Source organism: Chiloscyllium plagiosum, chromosome 15 (genome assembly GCF_004010195.1).
Source record: "Chiloscyllium plagiosum isolate BGI_BamShark_2017 chromosome 15, ASM401019v2, whole genome shotgun sequence".
Taxonomy (NCBI): domain Eukaryota; kingdom Metazoa; phylum Chordata; class Chondrichthyes; order Orectolobiformes; family Hemiscylliidae; genus Chiloscyllium; species Chiloscyllium plagiosum.
In genome coordinates this window covers 61,440,690-61,460,535 of record NC_057724.1, presented here as the reverse complement: position 1 = coordinate 61,460,535, position 19,846 = coordinate 61,440,690, and the positions used below count along the sequence as shown (strand labels likewise).

Sequence of the window (19,846 nt, the reverse complement as noted above, 5' to 3'; positions counted from 1 at the left end):
CCAATTGCAGACTGACCAGAGACAGATACAGCCTCAGTTGTACATCTCTGCTCTTGTATTCTAGCCCTCTTGAAATGAATGCTAGCATTGCAGTTGCCTTCCTAACTTGCATATGAATCTGTATGTTAACCTTAAGAGAATCCTGAACTAGGACTCTTAAGTCTGTTGATGCTTCAGATTTCTGAAGCTATTCTCCATTCAGAAAATAGGCTATGTCTGATTTCTTCCTACCAAAGTCCATAATGTTACATTTTCCCACACTGGATTCCATCTGCCACTTCCTCATCCATTCTCCTAATCCATCCAAGTCCTTCTGCAGCCACCCTGCTTTCTCAACACTATCTATCCCTGCACCTATCCTTCTGTTACCTGCAAACCTAGCAATAATGCCTTAAGTTCCTTCGGCCAGATTGTAAATGTATAATATGAATAGTTGTGGTCCTGAGGATGATGGTTAGATTTTCTCTTGGACTCGGTGATTGCCTAACACTAATGTGTCACAAATGTTCCTTGCCACTATTGTAGGTCTTGCTGCATTTGTATATGGCTTACTTCAGTAAACAAGGAATGAATAAACATCCGCAAGATGGGAAGGTCATTGCTTATGTAGCTGGAAATGTTCTGTCTAGGACACTGCCCTGAAGAACCCCTCTGATGATGACCTGGAGCTTAGATCATTAGCTTCATTAACTTGCTTTGTGCCAAGTTTGACTCCAACTAGTTGAACAGTTTCCCCTTCATTTCTATTGAACTCAAGTTTTGCTTGGGCTCTCTGATGCCACGCTCAGCGAAATTTTACCTTGAAGTCAAAGGCAGTCATTCTCAGTTCACCAGTGGAGTTCAGTTGGACCAAGGCTATAATGAAGTCAGGAGCTGGGTTGCCTAGATGGAATCCAAGCTGAGTTTTGGTGAGCTGATTGTTATTGTGTAAATGCTGTTTGGACTGTTGACAACACTTTCCATCACCTTGCTCATGTTCGCACTAATTTGATGAAGTGATAACTGGACACATTACGTTTTGAGCCATTATTTGATGTCCATTGACATTTACTCTCCAGTAGATGCAGATAGAGTTCTTCTCAACTGTAAAATAGTAGGTTTCTACTATAATGTAGCAAAGCATCCCAAGATTATAATTCCCGTAAGATGTAACAAAGGAAGATTTCCTCTGCAGAAAACAAGTAAATTTCAGAGTCAAAAAGACTGGTTATATTTTATAATTTGACATTAAGTAACAGTATTCTGTACATAAATTGCTCAAAAACAAGATTGTAACAGCAAGGCACTTTTGGTTAATCTTTCTCTGGTTAGTGTAGCTGCCAATGTTCAAACATTTGTTTCCTGCATACCCATCTCTTACTTCTGTTTTAACAGGGTAAACCAGGAAAGGACGGAGAACCAGGTAGCCCTGGATTTGATGTAAGTATTTACATACTTAATAATACTGAGTCTGTGTCCACAGTTCATCACAGGGGCTCTGACCACTGGCTGGGAAGTTGGATGTGAGCTTGGCATTTTCGGGCTGGAGGAGGCATGATTACATTTTATGATGGTCCAGTGTTAACGGTGTTTGGGGTGGGGGAGGGGGTTGCACCATGTGTGAGAATGCCCCACCTATTAGACCTATCAACTGATCAGAGAGGTAGCAGTGCTACTGAGGAACAATGATGGCTTGGGACAACCATGACGGTGGGATGACTTAGCTCAGACCAGTCTGGTAGGTCTGTCTGGGGAATGGGGAGGGAGGTTTATAATTGTGAGACTAGCTACAGGGATGAATGGGCAACAGTGGTTTCTTTTGTCACTAGGTGTCCTTCCGTAGAGTACAGGGTGCCTGAGTACAGGAGGAACCACTGCCACTGAGCATGGGTCCTATCGCTATGAGGTGTGGGCCCCTCCTCCCAACCAGGCTGATGTGAAAATACCATTGGAGGCAGCATGCCTCCCCAGTATACACCCCTCCTCTATCCTGCAGGCCAGTCCTGGGCTGGAGGTGGGGTGGGGAACGTTGTTTGGGATAGTACAGAATTGTTCGCCCTGCAGTTTTCTCAGCATAGCAGCCTCTGTTAGAAATTTGGACAAAGAAAACCTTTTCGACCACATTTTGGATTTATTTAGTGATGAGATTCCTTTGCGATTCTGGTAGTAAATTTCAGCAGTCTCTCCTGGCTGCCTTGTCAGAACCTTTACCTTATGACCTGTGTCAGTGGCAACTTGGCATCTTTGCAAGAAGTAGCAGTTCTTCATTCGTTTGCTAACAGGAGCATTCCAGGAGCTGCCAGGTGAATGCATTCTATCATTTGTTTTGCAGGGTCTTCCAGGAAATGCAGGTCAACCAGGAATTGCAGGTAGAGATGGACACAAGGTAAGATTTAAGTCAGAGTTATTTCTCTAAGAAGATCTTTAACCTCTGGAATTCTCTTCTTTAGAAAGCAGTGAAGGTTGGGTCATTAAATTTATCCAAAGCCGAGTTGTAGAGGCAGCATCCTATAGCACAGAAACAGGCCCTTCGGCCCAACTTGTCCATGCCAATCAGTTTTCCTAAACTGAACTAATCCTATTTACCTGCATTTGGCCCATATCCCTCTAAACCTTTCCTGTCCATGTGCCTGAAAATTTGTCTTTTAAATGTTGTAATTGTACACACCTATTATACTTCTACTGACAGCTCATATACACACCACCCTCTGTGTGAAGAAGTTGCCTCTCAGGTCCATTTTTAATCTTTAGCTTCTCACCTTAAACCAGTGCCCTCTAGTTTTGACTCCCCTAACCTAGGAAAAAGACCTTGGCTATTCTACTTACCTATGCCCCTCATGATTTTATACATCTCTATAAGGTTACCTCTCAGCCTCCTACACTCCAGGGAATTGAATCCCAGCTTATGCAGCCTCTCTTTAATAGTCAAACCTTCCAGTCTTGGTAACATCCTTGTAAATCTTTTTTGTGCCATTTCTAGTTTTAATAACATCCTTCCTATAACAGGAAGTCCAGAATTATATGCAGTACTCCAAATGTGGCTTGACCAATGTCTTGTACATCTGAAACATGACATCGCATCTCCTTTATACTCTGCTCTGACCGATGAAGGCAAGCATGCCAGACGCTGCCTTCACTAATCTGTCCACCTGTGAAGCCACTTTCAAGGAACTATGTACCTCTAGGTCTCTCTGTTTGACAACACTCCCAAGTGCCCTACTATTAACTGTTTCAGCCCTGCTCTGGTTTGTCTTGCCAAAATGCAACAGCTTGCATTTATCTGCATTTAACTCCATCTACGATTCCTCACCTACTGGCCCAGTTGATCAAGATCTCATTGTACGTTTAGATAACCTTCTTCACTTCCCACAATGCCACCAATTTTGGTGTCATCCACAAACTTAGGAACCATTCCTCTTATATTCTCATCCAAATCATTTATATAAATGACAAACAACCCTGGACCCAGCAACAATCCTTGTGGCACACTGCTGGTCACAGGCCTCCAGTCTGAATCCTCTACCACCACCTTCTGTCTCCTACCATCAAGCCAGTTTTGAATATAAATGGCTAGCTTTCCCTGGGTCCAATGTGACCTACCCTTAATAACCAGTCTATCGTATGGAACCTTATCAAGGGCCTTGCTAAAGTTGTATCAATGTTTGATAAACAAGGGTTGGGGGAGGGGCAGACAACCATATCAGACATGATCTTATGAAACCATGGAGCAGGCTTGAAGGCCAAATGACTTACACCTCCTAGTCGTAGTTCATAGCTCCTTGAAAGTAGAGCACAGGTAGATAAGATAATGAAGAAGGCATTTGGTATACTTTCCTTTATTGGTCGAGTATTGAGTATAGGAGTTGGGAGGTCATGTTGCAGCTGTACAGGACATTGGTTAGGGCACTTTCAGAATATTACGCGCAATTCTGGTCTCCTTCCTATTAGAAAGATGTTGTGAAACTTGAAAGTGTTCAGAAAAGATTTACAAAGATTTTGCCAGGGTTGTAGGGTTTGAGCTATAGGGAGAGGCTGAACAGGCTGGGGCTATTTTCCCTAGCGTGTCGTGGCTAAGGGGTGACCTTATTTAGGTTTATAAAATCATGAGGGGCATGGATAGGGTAAATAGGCAAAGTCTTTTCCCTGAGTGGGAGAGTCCACAGATTTAAGGTGAGAGGGAAAAAGATGCAAAAGAGTCCTAAGGGATAACTTTTTCATGCAGAGGGTGATGCATGTACAGAATGAACTGCCAGAGGAAGTAGTGGAGACTGGTACAATTGCAATATTTAAAAGGCATCTGGATGGGTATATGAATAGGAAGGGTTTGGAGGGATATGGGCTGGATGCTGGCAGCTGGGACTAGATTGGATTGGGATATCTGGTCAGTATGAACGAGTTACACCTAAGGGTCAGTTTTCATGCTGTACATCTCTATGAGCTGAAAATGTGTTACTGGAAAAGCGCAGCAGGTCAGGCAGCATCCAAGGAGCAGGAGAATCGATGTTTTGGGCATGAGCCCTTCTTCAGGAAAGAGCTCATGCCCAAAACATGAGCCCTTTCCTGAACTCTATGTGCCGACATAACATAGCAGAGACATTTACAGCTCAACAACAGGCCATTCAGCAATGATCTCATTGAGTTATATTTTAGAGCAAGAAGGACAAAAACTTTACAGTCCAGGAACAGGCCTTTCTGCCCTCCAAGCTGAGCCGATCCAAATCCACTGTCGAAACCTATCGCCCAATTCCTCAACATCTGTATCCCTCTGCTCCCCACCTATTCGTGCATCTGTCCAGATGTATCTTAAATGAATCTACTGTGCCTGCCTCTACTATCTGCAGGCAACGTGTTCCAGGCACCTACCACCCTCTGTGTAAAGTGCTTGCCACGTATATCCTCCTTAAACTTTTCTCCTCTCACCTTAAATGCGTGGCCTCTCGTTATTGAATCACTCACCATGGGAAAAAGATTAACTCTATCTACCCTGTCGATATACTTCATGATTTTATAAACCTCAATCAGGTCCCCCCTCAATCTCCTTTTTTCTAATGAAAACAAACCTAACCTACTCAACCTCTCTTTATAGCTAGCACCTTCATACCAGGCAACATCCTTGTAAACCTTCCCTGCACCCTCTCCAAAGCATCCACATCCTTTTGGTAATGTGGTGCCCAGAACTGTACACAGTATTCTAAATGTGGCCGAACCAACATCTGTACTATTTTAACATGACTTGCCACTCTTATATTCAATACCCCATCTAATGAAGGCAAGCATTCTATAGGCCTTCTTGACCACTCTATCCACCTGTGCAGCAACCTTCAGGGTACAATGGACCTGCACTCCAGATCTCTCTGCCCATCAACCTTTCCCAAGGCTCTTCTATTTACTGTATAATTTGCTCTAGAATTAGACTTGCCTAAATGCATCACCTCACATTTGTCTGGATTGAACTCCATCTGCCACTTTTCCGCCCAACTCTCCAGTCTATGTATATTCTCCTGTATTCTTTGACAATCCCCTATGCTTTCTGCTACTCCACCAATCTTCGTGTCATCTGCAAACATACTGATCAGACCAACAATGCCCACTTCTAGATCACTTATGTATATTACAAACAACAGTGGCCCCAGCACTGATCCCTGTGGAACACCACTGGTCACCTTTCTCCATTTCAAGAAACTACCTTCAACTACTACTCTCTGTCTCCTGTTACTCAACCAATTCTTTATCCACCTAGCTAGAACACCCTGCACACCATGTGACTTCACTTTCTGTATTAGTTTACCATGGGGAACCTTATCAAACGCCTCACTAAAGTCCATGTATATGACATCAACAGCCCTTCCTTCATCTGTCAACTTGGTCACTTCCTCAAAGAACTGTATTAAGTTGGTAAAGCACGATCTACCCCGCACAGAACCATGTTGCCTATCATTGATAAGCCCATTCTTTTCCAAATATAAATAGATTTTATCTCTCAGTACCTTCTCCAGCAATTTTCCCACCACTGACGTCAGGCTCACTGATCTGTAGTTACCTGGAATATCCCTACTACCCTTCTTGTACAGGGGGGCAACATAAGCAACCCTCCAGTCCTACTGCACCTCACCTGTGTTTAAGGATGCTACAAAGATATCTGTCAGGGCCGCAGCTATTTCCTCTCTCACCTCCCTCAGCAACCTGAGAGATCCCATCCGGTCCTGGGGATTTGTCCACCTTAATATCCTTTGCCTACCCAACACATCTTCCCTCATTATGTCAACATGATCCAGAGTAAACAAACTTCTATCTCTAATCTCAACATTCATTATGTCCCTCTCCTCAGTGAACATTGATGCAAAGTAATCATTGAAAATCTCATCCATTTTTTCAGGTTCAACACACAACCTTCCTCCCTTATCCTTTAGTGGACCAACCATTTCTCTGGTTACCCTCTTGCTTCTTATATAAGAATAAAAGGCCTTGGAATTCTCCTTAATTCTGCTCGCTAAAGCTATTTCGTGACACCTTTTAATGCACTTGATTCCTCGTTTAAGACTTGTCCTATTCTCCCGATATTCCTCCAAGGCATGTTCTGTTCTTAGCTGCCTGGACCTTATGTACCCTTCCCTTTTCCTCTTGGCTAGTCGCACGATTTCTCTTGTCATTCACGGTTCGCGAATCTTGCCTTTCCCATCCCTTGTTTTCAAAGGGACATGCCTATCCAGCACCATCTTCAACATATCTTTGAAAACCTCCCACATATCAAATGTGGACTTTCCTTCAAATAGCTGTGTCCAATCCATATTTCCCAGCTCCTGCCTAATTTTGATATAATTGACCTTGGACCAGTTTAGTACTCTTCCCTTAGGACCATTCTCATCTTTGTCTACGACTATTCTAAAACTTACAGAATTATGGTCACTATTCCCAAAGAAATCCCCAACTGCAATCTCTACTATCTAGACTGGATCATTCCCCAACACCAGGTCCAATATGGCCCCTTCTCTTGTTGGACTATTGACATACTGCTCGAGAAAACTTTCCTGATGCTCCTTACAAATTCTGCCCCATTCAGACCTCTGACGCTAAGTGTATCCTAGTCAATGTTGGGAAAATTAAAATCTCCCATCACTACCACCCTGTTTCCTCTACATCTATTCATAATCTGTTTACCTATTTGTTCTACCTCATGTTCACTGTTGGGAGGCCTGTACTACAGCCCCACCAATGTAACTGCACCCTTCTTATTTCTCACCTTCACCCATAATGCCTCACTGCTCAAGCCCTCCATAGTGTCCTCCTTTAGCACAGCCGTGATATCATCCCCTACCAGCAATGCAACTCCTCCCCCCTTTTACTTCCCTCCCTGTCCTGTCTGGAGCATCCATATCCTGGAACATTTAGTTGCCAATCATACCCTTCCTCCAACTTTCAAACTATGATCACAATGACGTCATACTCCCAGGCACCAATCCAAGCCCTAAGTTCATCTGCCTTACCCACTATACTTCAGGCCGCCAGTTCTTTTGCGTTCATTTGCTCTCTGCCTACTCTTCCCCTTGGTAATGCTAACTTCATGATCCTTACAGTCTCCAGTGTCCACCTCACCGTCTAGTAGTCTTCTCTTCTGGTTCCCAGGCCCCTGCCAAATTAGTTGAAAACCTCCCCAACAGCAGTAGCAAAAACTCCCCCAAGGACACTAGTTCCAGTCTGGTTCAGGTGTAGACCATCCAATTTGTAATAGTCCCACCTTCCCCAGAACCGGTCCCAACGTCCCGCAAATCTGACCCCCTCTCTCCTACACCATCCGTCAAGCCATATGTTCATCCTGCCTATTCTTTCATTTCTACCCTGGCTAGCACGTGGCACTGGTAGCAATCCTGACATTACTACCTTTGTGGTCCTCCTCTTTAACTTCTCTCCTAGCTCCCTGAATTCTGCTTTCAGGGCCTCATCTTATTTTTTTACTTATATCATTAGTGTCTATATGCACCACGACAACTGGCTGTTCACCCTTCCCTTTCAGAGTGCTGTGCAGCCGACCGGTGACATCACTGACTCGAGCACCTGGGAGGCAACATACCATCCGGGAGTCTCATTTTCGGCTACAGAACTGCCTATCTACTTCCCTTACAATAGAATCCCCTATGACTATGGCCCTACGAATCTTTTTCCCGCCCTTCTGAACATTGCCATGATCCTGGCAATTGCTGCCCTCCCCTGGTAAGCCATCTCCCCCAACAGTATCCAAAACGATACACCTGTTTTGGAGGGAGATGACCGCAGGGGACACCAGCATTGCCTTCCTACTCTTTCTCTGCCTTTTGGTCACCCATTCACTGTCTCCCTCAGCAATTCTAACCTGCAGTGTGACCAGTTCACTAATAGTGCTATCCACGACCTCCTCAGTATCACGGATGCTCCACAGTGAGTCCATCTGCAGCTGCAGAGCCGTCATGTGGTCAAACAAGAGCTGCAAATGGACGCACTTCTTGCAAGTGTAAGAGTCAGGGACAACATGAGTAGGAGCAGCATGTTGTCAGAATGTTGATGTCAAAATTCCTCATTGTTAAAAATTACTGTGACTTTATGGTTATTTGTATCTGAAGATGCTTAATCCTTCTGGGCTAGCTGTTTCTGGGAGATAGTGTTCCCTAACTGGCCAGTCTGCATATCAGACTGTTCACCATGAGGTTATGACTCAGTCTGTCCCCAATTCAGTTCCACACTCGTGCACTTTCCAACAGAAGTTATGGAATAGACATCTAGAGTGGACATGCTGGCTGTTTGTTTGATTCCTGCTGTTTGTCAGGACAATGTTTGTGAGAAGATTTGTAGCTCGGGTGCTCGTTGTAGTGGTTCTGTTTGCCGAGCTGGGAATTTGTGTTGCAGACGTTCGTCCCCTGTCTAGGTAACATCCTCAGTGCTTGGGAGCCTCCTGTGAAGTGCTTCTGTGATGTTTCCTCCGGCATTTATAATGGTTTGCCTCTGCCACTTCCGGTTGTCAGTTCCAGCTGTCCGTTGCAGTGGCCGGTATATTGGGTCGGTGTGTTTGTTGATAGATAGGACAAGCCAAACAGAGAACAGCCAGGGAATTCCTAGAGGCATGGCACTCATCCGCAGATTCTATCAACAAACACATCGACCTGGACCCAATGCAGCGGACAGCTGGAACTGACAACCGGACGCGGCAGAGGCAAACCACTATAAATGCTGGAGGAAACATCACAGAAGCGCTTCACAGGAGGCTCCCAAGCACTGAGGATGTTACCTAGACAGTTTGTCACGACAGTCTGAATGACTGCCTCCTGTGCTGTAACAATTCAGCACATAGCCCAACATCTATTACTGCTGACACTTACAAATATACCATGTATTTGATGGCTCTACAATGGACTGAATTCTAGATTCAACCTGAAACATCTGAGCATTTGGCTTTTAAAACAGATAATGGAATGTGTTAATGTGGGTACCAGTTTGACAACATCATGGTTATTGAAGCGACTCCTTAGTCAAAATGAAACTAAAATATTTTGTTCAAATTGTGTCCTGAAGTATACACTCATGTTTATTTTCCCACATTGTACATTTCAAATATAAATGGGCGTTTTGGAAGTTGTAGGTTTCAGAATGTCATGAAAAACTGAATATTCTAAGTCAAGGTTGCCTGTAACTCAGTCAATGTTGAGCAGGCTTCATTGGTTTTTGGCCAACACTGGAATGAAGTACCTTTCTGCCAAAAAGGTGAGGAAAGGGAAATCACTGCTCTACCTTTTTAAATCAAATTTCACTCTCTGACTGGGTGATCCATGAATACCATGGCACAGAGCATTGATATCGGAAATGGAGAAAGATTGTTGTCTGGTATTTAATGACAAATTGATCAAAAACACACAACGGATTGGAGTGGAGGATTGAGCTAATGAAAGAAATAGCAATTTGCAATAAGTTAATGGTTTGATCACAGAATCCCTACTGAGTGGGAGCAGTCCATTCTGATCCTCGAAAGACATCCCATGCAGACCCATCCTATCCCTTTAATCCTTCATTTTCCATGGTTAATCCAGCAATCCTACACATTCCTGGACCTTATGGGCAATTTAGCATGGCCAATTCATCTAACTGCTCATCTTTGGACTGTGGGAAGAAACCGAAGAATCCAGAGGAAACCCATGTCCCTGGCACTATGAGACAGCAGTGCTAACTACTGAGTCACCGTGCCATCCTGTTGATGGATTATATGAGAATGAACAGAATTGAAAGGTGTCAACTACAGATGAACAACCTCATTAAAAATAATTACACTTTAAATCTTAACATTTGTATATAGCAGCTGAGTGGATATTTCATGAACAAAAACTGATGTTTTCCATCAGAATTTTTATATCCTTGTCTTATTTAATCTGTAAACAGGGTCAGAAAGGAGAACGTGGTTTCCCTGGTCCTCCAGGCATTGTAAGTATCCAAGTATCCAATATCTGCCTTCTAGTTGCCTTAAATGCTTAATGAAGGATAAAAAAATTATGCCATCATAACTTGATACTTTACTAGTGAACTCAAATGGACAATGTCGATCTTGTTAACCACTTCACAAAGCTCTGAAATTTAAGTTTTACTTCAGGCAAGAATTGATGGAATTACAGAATGATGGAAGCCCCTCGTTCCATGGCAATTTGGTGTCTCGCGTCGTGCAAATTCATGCAAGGATACACCATTTATCAATCATATTCAACTTATCAATTACCAAATAAATGATCAAATTTATGTTATAAATTAGAAGCAGTGGCAACTGGTGCGAGTATTTTAGCAGCTATTAGAAATATTTCTATTCTGTTACACAAAATCCAAGAGCAGCGAGGCCAGTGAGCCCAGTAAGCTAGCGTGTAGTGCAGAGTATCACTAAAGGATTGAGCTTGGTCTCTATAGTTTCAGAGATAGTTGCTGAGACCATCTACCAAGCACCGGAATGAAAATGTAGCATAAAGCAGGATGAGCAAACCTTCAGTTTTCAAGGATGCGATATAAACCGAAAGAGAGAAATGAGAGTGTAGGAATTTTGGTCTAATAAAGTACCTTTTCATTTCCAGAATCTGCATTTAAGTCTGGCTCAGGGTAATGGGTTTTGTGACCTTTTCTTCTTCAGTTGCAAGAGCAGATACTAATGGGTCACAAACCTGCAGCAGAGAATTGCTTGCAATTTGACAGATTTACACTGAGTGCAGAAAGGTCTACTTTTAATGCAGCAAGGTCGGGTGTTGCTCTGAGGCAGTGAACACTGTTTATATGAAGAGGAATTAATTGGCCTAGTGTCACAGCTAGCAGTGCTACACAGACTCCATTCATCCTCCAGGGTAGGTACACATGCTGCAACCTATCTGACCTGCAAAGGGTTCATTAATAATATTATTATGATTCTAGCTGGTGGTAATATGGACAAGTCAGATCACAGAATAAAACCTGGCTTGATCAATCGTATGGTTAACTTTTGCAGTTCTCTGCTATGGTGGTTAGTCACTGAAATATTCCCAAGAGGTTACAAATATTCTTTAACAACAGAGAGTAAGTTTATTTTGCAAAACAACTTTAAAGGGTCAAGGTTGTAAAAATAGGATAGTTTGAAAGATCTTAACATAAACAGCAAAACAACATGTCTGCCTTTTCCACAAAACTATCTTTTTACAGATATTTAATTCCAGAGAGATTTCACTGCTATCTCAGCTCTTTAAGATTTAATTTAAATGACTCATCCCAGTTCCTTTTCGTTGGAATGCTGAGACAGTTTTATGATTCCTTCCCAAGTCTACTGCAATAACCTTTCAGAATTCTGAAGGATGAAATGCTCTCAATTCTAAGAAGGCTCTACAAACTAAACCTTTCAGTTACAGTGACCAGCTCCCTGAAATGAAAGCTTGATTCATCTGCTAGTAACAAATTGTTCTCCCTCCTGAACAGAACTCCTGAATCTTCTGAAATGAACTCAAAAGCTGTGCTGGTGGTTTTCTGATCAGTTATAAACTCAGCAGTACAAACATTCCTTGCATTACCAGTACAGGGGTCAAGCCAAGCATTTAACTGCAGCATCATGTTTTCTTGGAAATTATGCATGTAAGTCATCGTTCCAAATGACATTCTGACCTGTTAAAAAAAAACTTATTCTCACAAAACTCCCACTCAAGAATCCAAATCCAAGCCACCCAAGACAAAGTAGCTCAATTGATTGGCACCACATCCACAAACATTCACTCCCTCCACCACTGATGCTCAGTAGCAGCAGTGTTCATCCATCTACAAGATGCACTGCAAAAATTCACCAGAGTTCCATAGACTGCACCTTCCAAAATATTGGACACTTCCATCTATAAGGGGAATGCCACTTTTTTTTTGTAGCATGAGGGTATTGCTGGCTAAGCCAGAACTTATAGCCTATCACAGGCTGCAGTTAAGAATCAACCACATTGCTGTGGGTCTGGAGTCACATGTAGGCCAGATCAGTTAAGGATAGCAGTTTCTTTCCTTAAAGGACCTCAGTGAAAAAATGGTGTTTTGCAATAATCAGCAATGGATTCTTGGTCACCATTAGAGTCATAGAGTCATAGAGATGTACAGCATGGAAACAGACCCTTCGGTCCAACTCGTCCATGCCGACCAGATATCCCAACCCAATCTAGTCCCACATGCCAGGACCCGGCCCATATCCCTCCAAACCCTTCCTATTCATATCCCCATCCAAATGGCTCTTAAATGTTGCAATTGTACCAGCCTCCACCACATCCTCTGGCAGCTCATTCCATACACGTACCACCCTCTGCGTGAAAAGGTTGCTCCTTAGGTCTCTTTTATATCTTTCCCCTCTCACCCTAAACCTATGCCCTCTAGTTCTGGACTCCCCAAACCCAGGGAAAAGACTTTGCCTATTTATCCTATCCATACCCCTCATAATTTTGTAAACCTCTACAAGGTCACCCCTCAGCCTCCGACGCTCCAGGGAAAACAGCCCCAGTCCGTTCAGCCTCTCCCTGTAGCTCAGATCCTCCAACCCTGGCAACATCGTTGTAAATCTTTTCTGAACCCTTTCAAGTTTCACAACATCTTTCCGATAGGAAGGAGACCAGAATTGCATGCAGTATTCCAACAGTGGCCTAACCAATGTCCTGTACAGCCACAACATGACCTCCCAACTCATGTACTCAATACTCTGACCAATAAAGGAAAACATACCAAACGCCTCTTCCCTGTCCTATCTACCTGCGACTCCACTTTCAAGGAGCTATGAACCTGCACTCCAAGGTCTCTTTGTTCAGCAACACTCCCTAGGACCTTACCATTAAGTGTATAAGTCCTGCTAAGATTTGCTTTCCCAAAATGCAGCACCTCGCATTTATCTGAATTAAACTCCATCTGCCACTTCTCAGCCCATTGGCCCATCTGGTCAAGATCCTGTTGTAATCTGAGGGAACCCTCTTCGCTGTCCACCATTAGATTCCATTCCAGATGTTTTACTGAATTCAAGTTGCATGAACTGTTGTGACAGAATTCAAAACCAGGTCCCCAGAACATTACCTGGAAATCTAGAATACAAATCCAGCAATAATGCCACTAGCCCATTGCCTCTCTCTTGTAAGTTCCCCACCAATTAACTCGCCATCCTGACCTGGAAATATAATGTCGTTCCTTCAACGCTGTTGGGACAAAATCCTACAATTCCCCCCTTAATGGCATTGTGGATCTACCCTCAGAACAGACTGCAGTGGTTCAAGAAACAGCCCGACACACCTTCTCAGGGGCAACCAGGAACAGGCAATGAATGCTGGCCCAGCCAGAGAGACCCTGACTGAATGAAAAATAACCAAAAAGACACCTAAATAATACATTGACATCATGCACATTCTATCCCAATATCAACGAAAAGTGCAGTCTGTCTGTCTACCCCAGGGAATCATTTCAAGATCTTGTAATGTTGCAACTAGTATAACAATGTGGATTAAGTTCTTTCCAAATGGTTGGAAGAAAGGTCCAGCTGAACCAATAGAAAATGTGAGAAGTTGACTGAATCCTCACTTCGTACGTCACCACAGAAGTTTAGACAGTTGATTAACTTTTGTTAGAAGCAGCAAAATATAATTTTCACGCACATTTATTGGGGTAACACTGTTGCTGCATTTAACCCATGATATCATTCACTCCAGCTGATGACATTGGGTTGCTAAATTCTTAAATCTTCATGCAGTATTGCTGTTAATTATTGCAATTTTTTTTGTTGCAGACATTTCCACGACCGGGTGTTACAATTGGACAAAAAGGTGACCCAGGTTTTCCAGGTGCTTCTGGAGAAAAAGGCGATCGAGGTCCCCCAGGTTACTAAACATTTTTAATACTGCAAAGCATGCATATTCTTCCCATTGAAAGTTTTCCTTCAAAATGACTGTGTACTATCCTGTTGGTTCTTTTCTTACAGGGCTTCCAGGGATACCAGGACAACCAGGTCCTCCAGGTGAGATACAGCAATCATTGGGACATTTCCTTGAAAAGGCACATCTCTTGCTTTCCCAACTCATACTTAAAAGAGTGCATGCAAACTCTAATGGTTGTCACATGCTTAACTGAAAAAGCTAGAAGCTGATGACACTAACACTTTCAAACAAAGAACAAATCATTCCTGCCAGCCATAGACAATCCCATCAACACTGAAGCTGAGATCCATGTCAAGATATGCTCAGATCTGGTAGAACACAAGACTTTAAAATTTATCCACTAAATGATCTGAATTCTTTTTGTTCTCAACTTTGTTTTCCAGTGAGTACTTAGTAACATCAAACAAAACAGAATCTGTTGTTTTGCCACTAGCTACATTGTGAGGACCATTCAGATTTGCAAATCCTAAATTTCCAGTAGGAACCTGGGCCTACTGAGAAAGGAGATTAGAACATGTTTGGTACAATTGGCTTCACATTTTAACACATCCAAGGAGCGTGGCATCACTTGCTGTTCTGAATGCAGATTGGCATCAGTACAACAATAGGAGTAAGAGTAGATCATTCAGCTCCTTCAGTCTGCTCTGCCATCCATTTAGATCAGTGCTAATTGGTACTAACTCCATTTTCTCAACTTTACGCTTCTTGATAGCATGACCTGAAGATGGCTCCCTTAGCGTAAACTCTATAGTCACTACCATAGGATAAGAGATCAGCATTTAAGACTGAAAAGAGGACAAATTCCTTCACACAGTTTACAGTTTTATACCCCAAAAGGCTCTCGATATTTAGTGGCTGAACATATTCAAGATGGAGATCAAAAGATTTTTTTGACACTGTGAAAATTAAACCTGTTTTTTTTCCTCTCATCATTTATACCAGGTCAGCCCAGTATAGGATCACCAGGCACCCCGGGTTTCCCAGGTGAAAGAGGTCAGAAAGGGGAAGAAGGCGTTCCTGGATTTGCACTGCCCGGTCCACAAGGAGCAATTGGTCGTCCAGGTCCCAGTGGTCCTCCAGGCCCTCCTGGTCTACCAGGGCATTTAGGTAAATTTACATACATCGTTATTATTAGTCACACATGGGCTAAAATAAGTAATTATATACATTCCACACCAGATCCACATAAAGAAATATTTCCTCTGGAGAAGACAACAGTTGTATTTTCAGATAGTCAATATTCAGGGCATCCTGTTGGCACTCACAATCAGTTATATTCTACATTCACTGCTCAATTTCAAAACAAGAGATTATTTTGCATAAAATGACCAATTTGTGGATGATGTTGACTGTTCAAAGACGCTCTCCTCTTTAAATAATCCCATGTGATCATTTATGTCAGCTTAAACAGGCAGCTGGAGCTTAAGTTTAGCATAATTTCTAACTCTTGACAGGGCAACACCCTTCATTCTTGCACTAAAGCATCAGTTTAGATTTGGTGAAAGTGAGGACTGCAGATGCTAGAGATCACAGTCGAGAGTGTGGTGCTGGAAAAGCATAGCAGGTCACGCAGCATCTGAGGAGCAGGAGAATCGACATTTCGGGCATAAGCCCTTCATCAGGAAAGAGGCTTATGGGTCGGGGCTGGGAGATAAATGGGATGGAGGTAGCTGGGAAAGCAATAGATGGATGAAGGTGAGGGAGAAGGTGATACGTCAGAGGGGGAGTGATGGACAGGTCAGGAGGATGGTGCCTAGTTGGAGGCTTGGGATTGGGATAATGTATGGGGAGGGGAAATGAGGAAGCTGTTGCAATCCACAATAATCCTGTGTGGTTGCAGGGTCCCAAGGCGGAATATGAGATGTTCCTTCTCCAGGCGTCGGGTGGTAACGGTTTGGCGGCGGAGGAGGCCCAGGACCTGCATGTTCTTAACGGAGTGAGAGAGGGTGTTGAAGTGTTCAGCGGTGGGATTGGTGGGTGCGGGGGTCCCAGACATGTACTCTGAAACGATCCGCAAGAAAGCGTCCTCTCTCCCCAGTGTAGAGGAGACTATACTGGGTGCACCGGATGCAGTAGATGATATTGGTAGAGGTGCAGATGAATTTCTCATGATGTGGAAGGATCCCTTGGGGCCTTGGACTGAGGTGAGGGAAGTGGTGTGGGCACCGGTTAGTCAGTTTAGATGTGTCTCATAGTGAGACTTGAAGACAGTTCTTTCTGGCAAGGGGGTGATAATGCTGCCAGCTAATGGATGATGTTTTGATAAACAAAGGAGTCCAAGGTTATGGAGCGCAGATAGGAAAATAGTGTTGAGACAACAACCAGATCAACTACTGTATTATTACTGTGTGGAGTTTGCACGTTCTCCCCGTGTCTGCGTGGGTTTCCTCCGGGTTCTCCGGTTTCCTCCCACAGTCCAAAGATGTGCAGGTCAGGTGAATTGGCCATGCTAAATTGCCTGTAGTGTTAGGTAAGGGGTAAATGTAGGGGTATGGGTGGGTTGCGCTTTGGCGGGGCGGTGTGGACTTGTTGGGCCGAAGGGCCTGTTTCCACACTGTAATGTAATGTAATGTAAATGTAATGTAATGTAATCTATTGAAGGCAGAGCAGGCGAGAAGGGCCAAATAGCCCTCTCCTGCTCCTAAGTCCTGTGTTCTTATGTTGACATGTTTTATGTGTAAAATTACAATGGAAGAAACCTGATGAAAGTTCCATCTTGTAATAATATCCCATTGATTGCTGATCATGAATCTTCATCAGGAAAAATATGACACTTCTTTTTGAGAAGGATGAATGATTTAATATGCCAAGAAACATTGAAGGCAACTAACATCTTTGCCTTCAATGAAGTACAATAGTTTTGACTAAAGGAAAGGAACATCAGATCTATTACCTGCTGCACGAAACATCTAACCAGACTTGAAAGAGGTCTCTAAACAAGAAATGCAGCCAGCAATAAAACAGTGTGAAACTTCAGAAAGTTGTGTGGGGCAAGTTGCAAATTTTCCTGTAACTTATGGTAGAGCTACCAAGGTCACTGTGATTTAAACCTCTTCCAGTCCTTAAATAACTGTGTGAGCATTTCGCTCTATTCCCTTCTCCCCTTATGTTATCCAGCTTCCCCTTACATGTATCAACAGTGTTCACTTCAATCACTTCCTGCAGTAGCAAGTTCCTCATCAGTTCCCAAATTGATTCTTCAGTGGTGATCTTCGATTAATTGCCACTGGGTTTTCTCTCCTTTACAGTTGCAAACACCTGTCAAATTTTTCCAAATTTTCAATGACACTATTTGGTAATTCATCATGTTTTAACAACCCAGCCTGTCCTTAGACAAAAATAGACATTGCTGGAAAAACTCAGCAAGACTGACAGCATCCGTGAAGAGAAATCAGAGTTAACGTTTTGGGTCAAATGACCCGACCTCCCAACTCAGCCTGTTCTTGACTGTTATTACATATCTGTATTATTCTTGCAAATCATGTTTTTAACCCTTCTCTAGAGCCTCTGTGCGATTTTTATAATATTATAATTGGTGATTGAAAGCCAATTTACACATTTTACCAGACAGTTCCTTACAACGCAACTTGTAAGATACAGTTCATATCCTAAAATGAGTTACATAGGTTTGGCTGTCAAATCTATGAAATGTCTGCTTCATGAATTTTCAGTGCAACAGTAGTTTCAAATTAATCCTTTAATTTATTTAGGTCCAGGCATTGGGTTGCAATGTCAGCCAGGGCAGCCAGGACCACCAGGTTTACCAGGAGCACCTGGCTTTGCAGGAGAGAGAGGACTGAAAGGTAAGACTTTCCTATGCACATGTTGCATTGTTCTGATCAGTCAGCTTCTACCATAGAAAGACTGTATTTACCACATCAGGTCACACCAATCTATAGTTGGACACTATGCAGTAAAAGTAAAATGCAGTTTACAAACAGGCGTACCCAAGCATTGCCCAATTTGCTATATTTCTAGAACTTGTGAACATTGGTGATTATGTCCCTTGATTGTGATCCACCTGTAGGAGTAATATCAAGCTACTGTTGTTTTTACTGTGTTAGAAATGCATGGATAATATTTATTATATTTTGTGTGTTCCTGGGATGCAGGTGTCATTGGCTAGGCTAGACTTTTTGCCCATCTCATATTGCCCAGTGGGCTAGTAAGAGTCAACTATTTTGTTGTGGGTCAGGAGTCACATGTCAGCCAGACCAGGTAAGGACAACAGATTTCCTTCCTCGAAGGACATTAGTGAATTACCGGGTATTTTACAGACAACTAGCAGCAATTACATGTTTGCCCTTGGTCTGGCTGTTTACCGAATTCAGATTTCACCATCTGTTACAGTCATATTCCATGGTGGGATTCAAACCCATGTTCCAGAACATTGGCATTGGTTTCTAGATTACTAATCCAGTGACATTGCTACAATGCTGCCACTTCCTTGGGCTTGGAAACCAACAATGTTGGCCAGTACAGGGATTGCATTGCGACCTTGACATTATTAGCATGTTTTACCATACTGCATTATGGCCAGCAGCTCTAAGCAGTTCCTCATGATTGGAGCTGTGATTGTCCATTCCATAATGGGAATTATTTTTGTTTGCTTTGGATTAGCACAATCTACAATTGGTTAAATATTATGTCACTGTGTATTCACTGATGATTCAGGAAAGTAATCACAACTTGTACATGGTATAAATTAAGTATTTTATTTCTTTCATTGAATTTGCTGCCACCTTTATCAAATGAAGGGCCTATTTGTTAATAATATGTGCATCTATCAATAAAGTTCATTGTTCAAAAATCATACAGATATGAAGGAAGAGGGATCAGAATCTGAAACATTAAAACAATGATATGCTTAAGCTGAGTGTCTTGAACTCATGGTTTGTATAGGTTTTGCCAGCAGGACTATTTAGCAAATCAGTACTATTGCCCTTTAATAGTGTGCAACATGTTCCTTTTGAAATCATTTTAATATGCCACCTCAAATTGATCACGCCATCAGTAACTAAATATGTTTCATCCAGTAGTTCAAAATGTATCGCTACATGTAACCCAAGTGTCATAAATAGAGAATCTCTAATCCAACTGCATGGTGTTCCTCATAGTTAAAAAGAACAATGTATGAAAATTTCACACACTTAACCATTTCATTTACTTCAGAGAATTATCTATGATGTGATAGAAGATTTTAGAGATCCAGAGGTTTCAATAGCTTTTACACATTATTAACACTCTCTTTTCCCCCTTTGACTTGATAGGGGATAAGGGAGACACATGCTTTAACTGTTTTGGTACTGGCAATGGAGCTACTGGTCTACCAGGACCTCCAGGACCACATGGACTTCCAGGTACGACATCAGAGCAACGAGGAACTTGTGTATTAGAATATTCTTGGTTTTGTTGTGCTGCTAAAGTAAGGAAATCATCCAAGATGGAGGACGGGAAAAATTTCTGGCTGT

General features: G+C 42.7%; 1 protein-coding gene across 8 annotated transcripts in view; it reads left to right on the top strand.

Moving 5' to 3' along the window:
* The window catches only part of col4a5 (collagen, type IV, alpha 5 (Alport syndrome)), a 251,079-nt gene that overhangs the window by 118,795 nt on the left and 112,438 nt on the right, over positions 1–19,846 (top strand). For all 8 annotated transcript variants that reach the window (XM_043705032.1, XM_043705031.1, XM_043705036.1 and 5 more), the window contains 8 exons: positions 1,375–1,419; positions 2,312–2,365; positions 10,378–10,419; positions 14,228–14,318; positions 14,420–14,455; positions 15,318–15,482; positions 18,086–18,178; positions 19,646–19,735. In XM_043705032.1, coding sequence (XP_043560967.1) covers positions 1,375–1,419; positions 2,312–2,365; positions 10,378–10,419; positions 14,228–14,318; positions 14,420–14,455; positions 15,318–15,482; positions 18,086–18,178; positions 19,646–19,735 — 616 coding nt within the window. The remainder of the gene's footprint in view (positions 1–1,374; positions 1,420–2,311; positions 2,366–10,377; positions 10,420–14,227; positions 14,319–14,419; positions 14,456–15,317; positions 15,483–18,085; positions 18,179–19,645; positions 19,736–19,846) is intronic.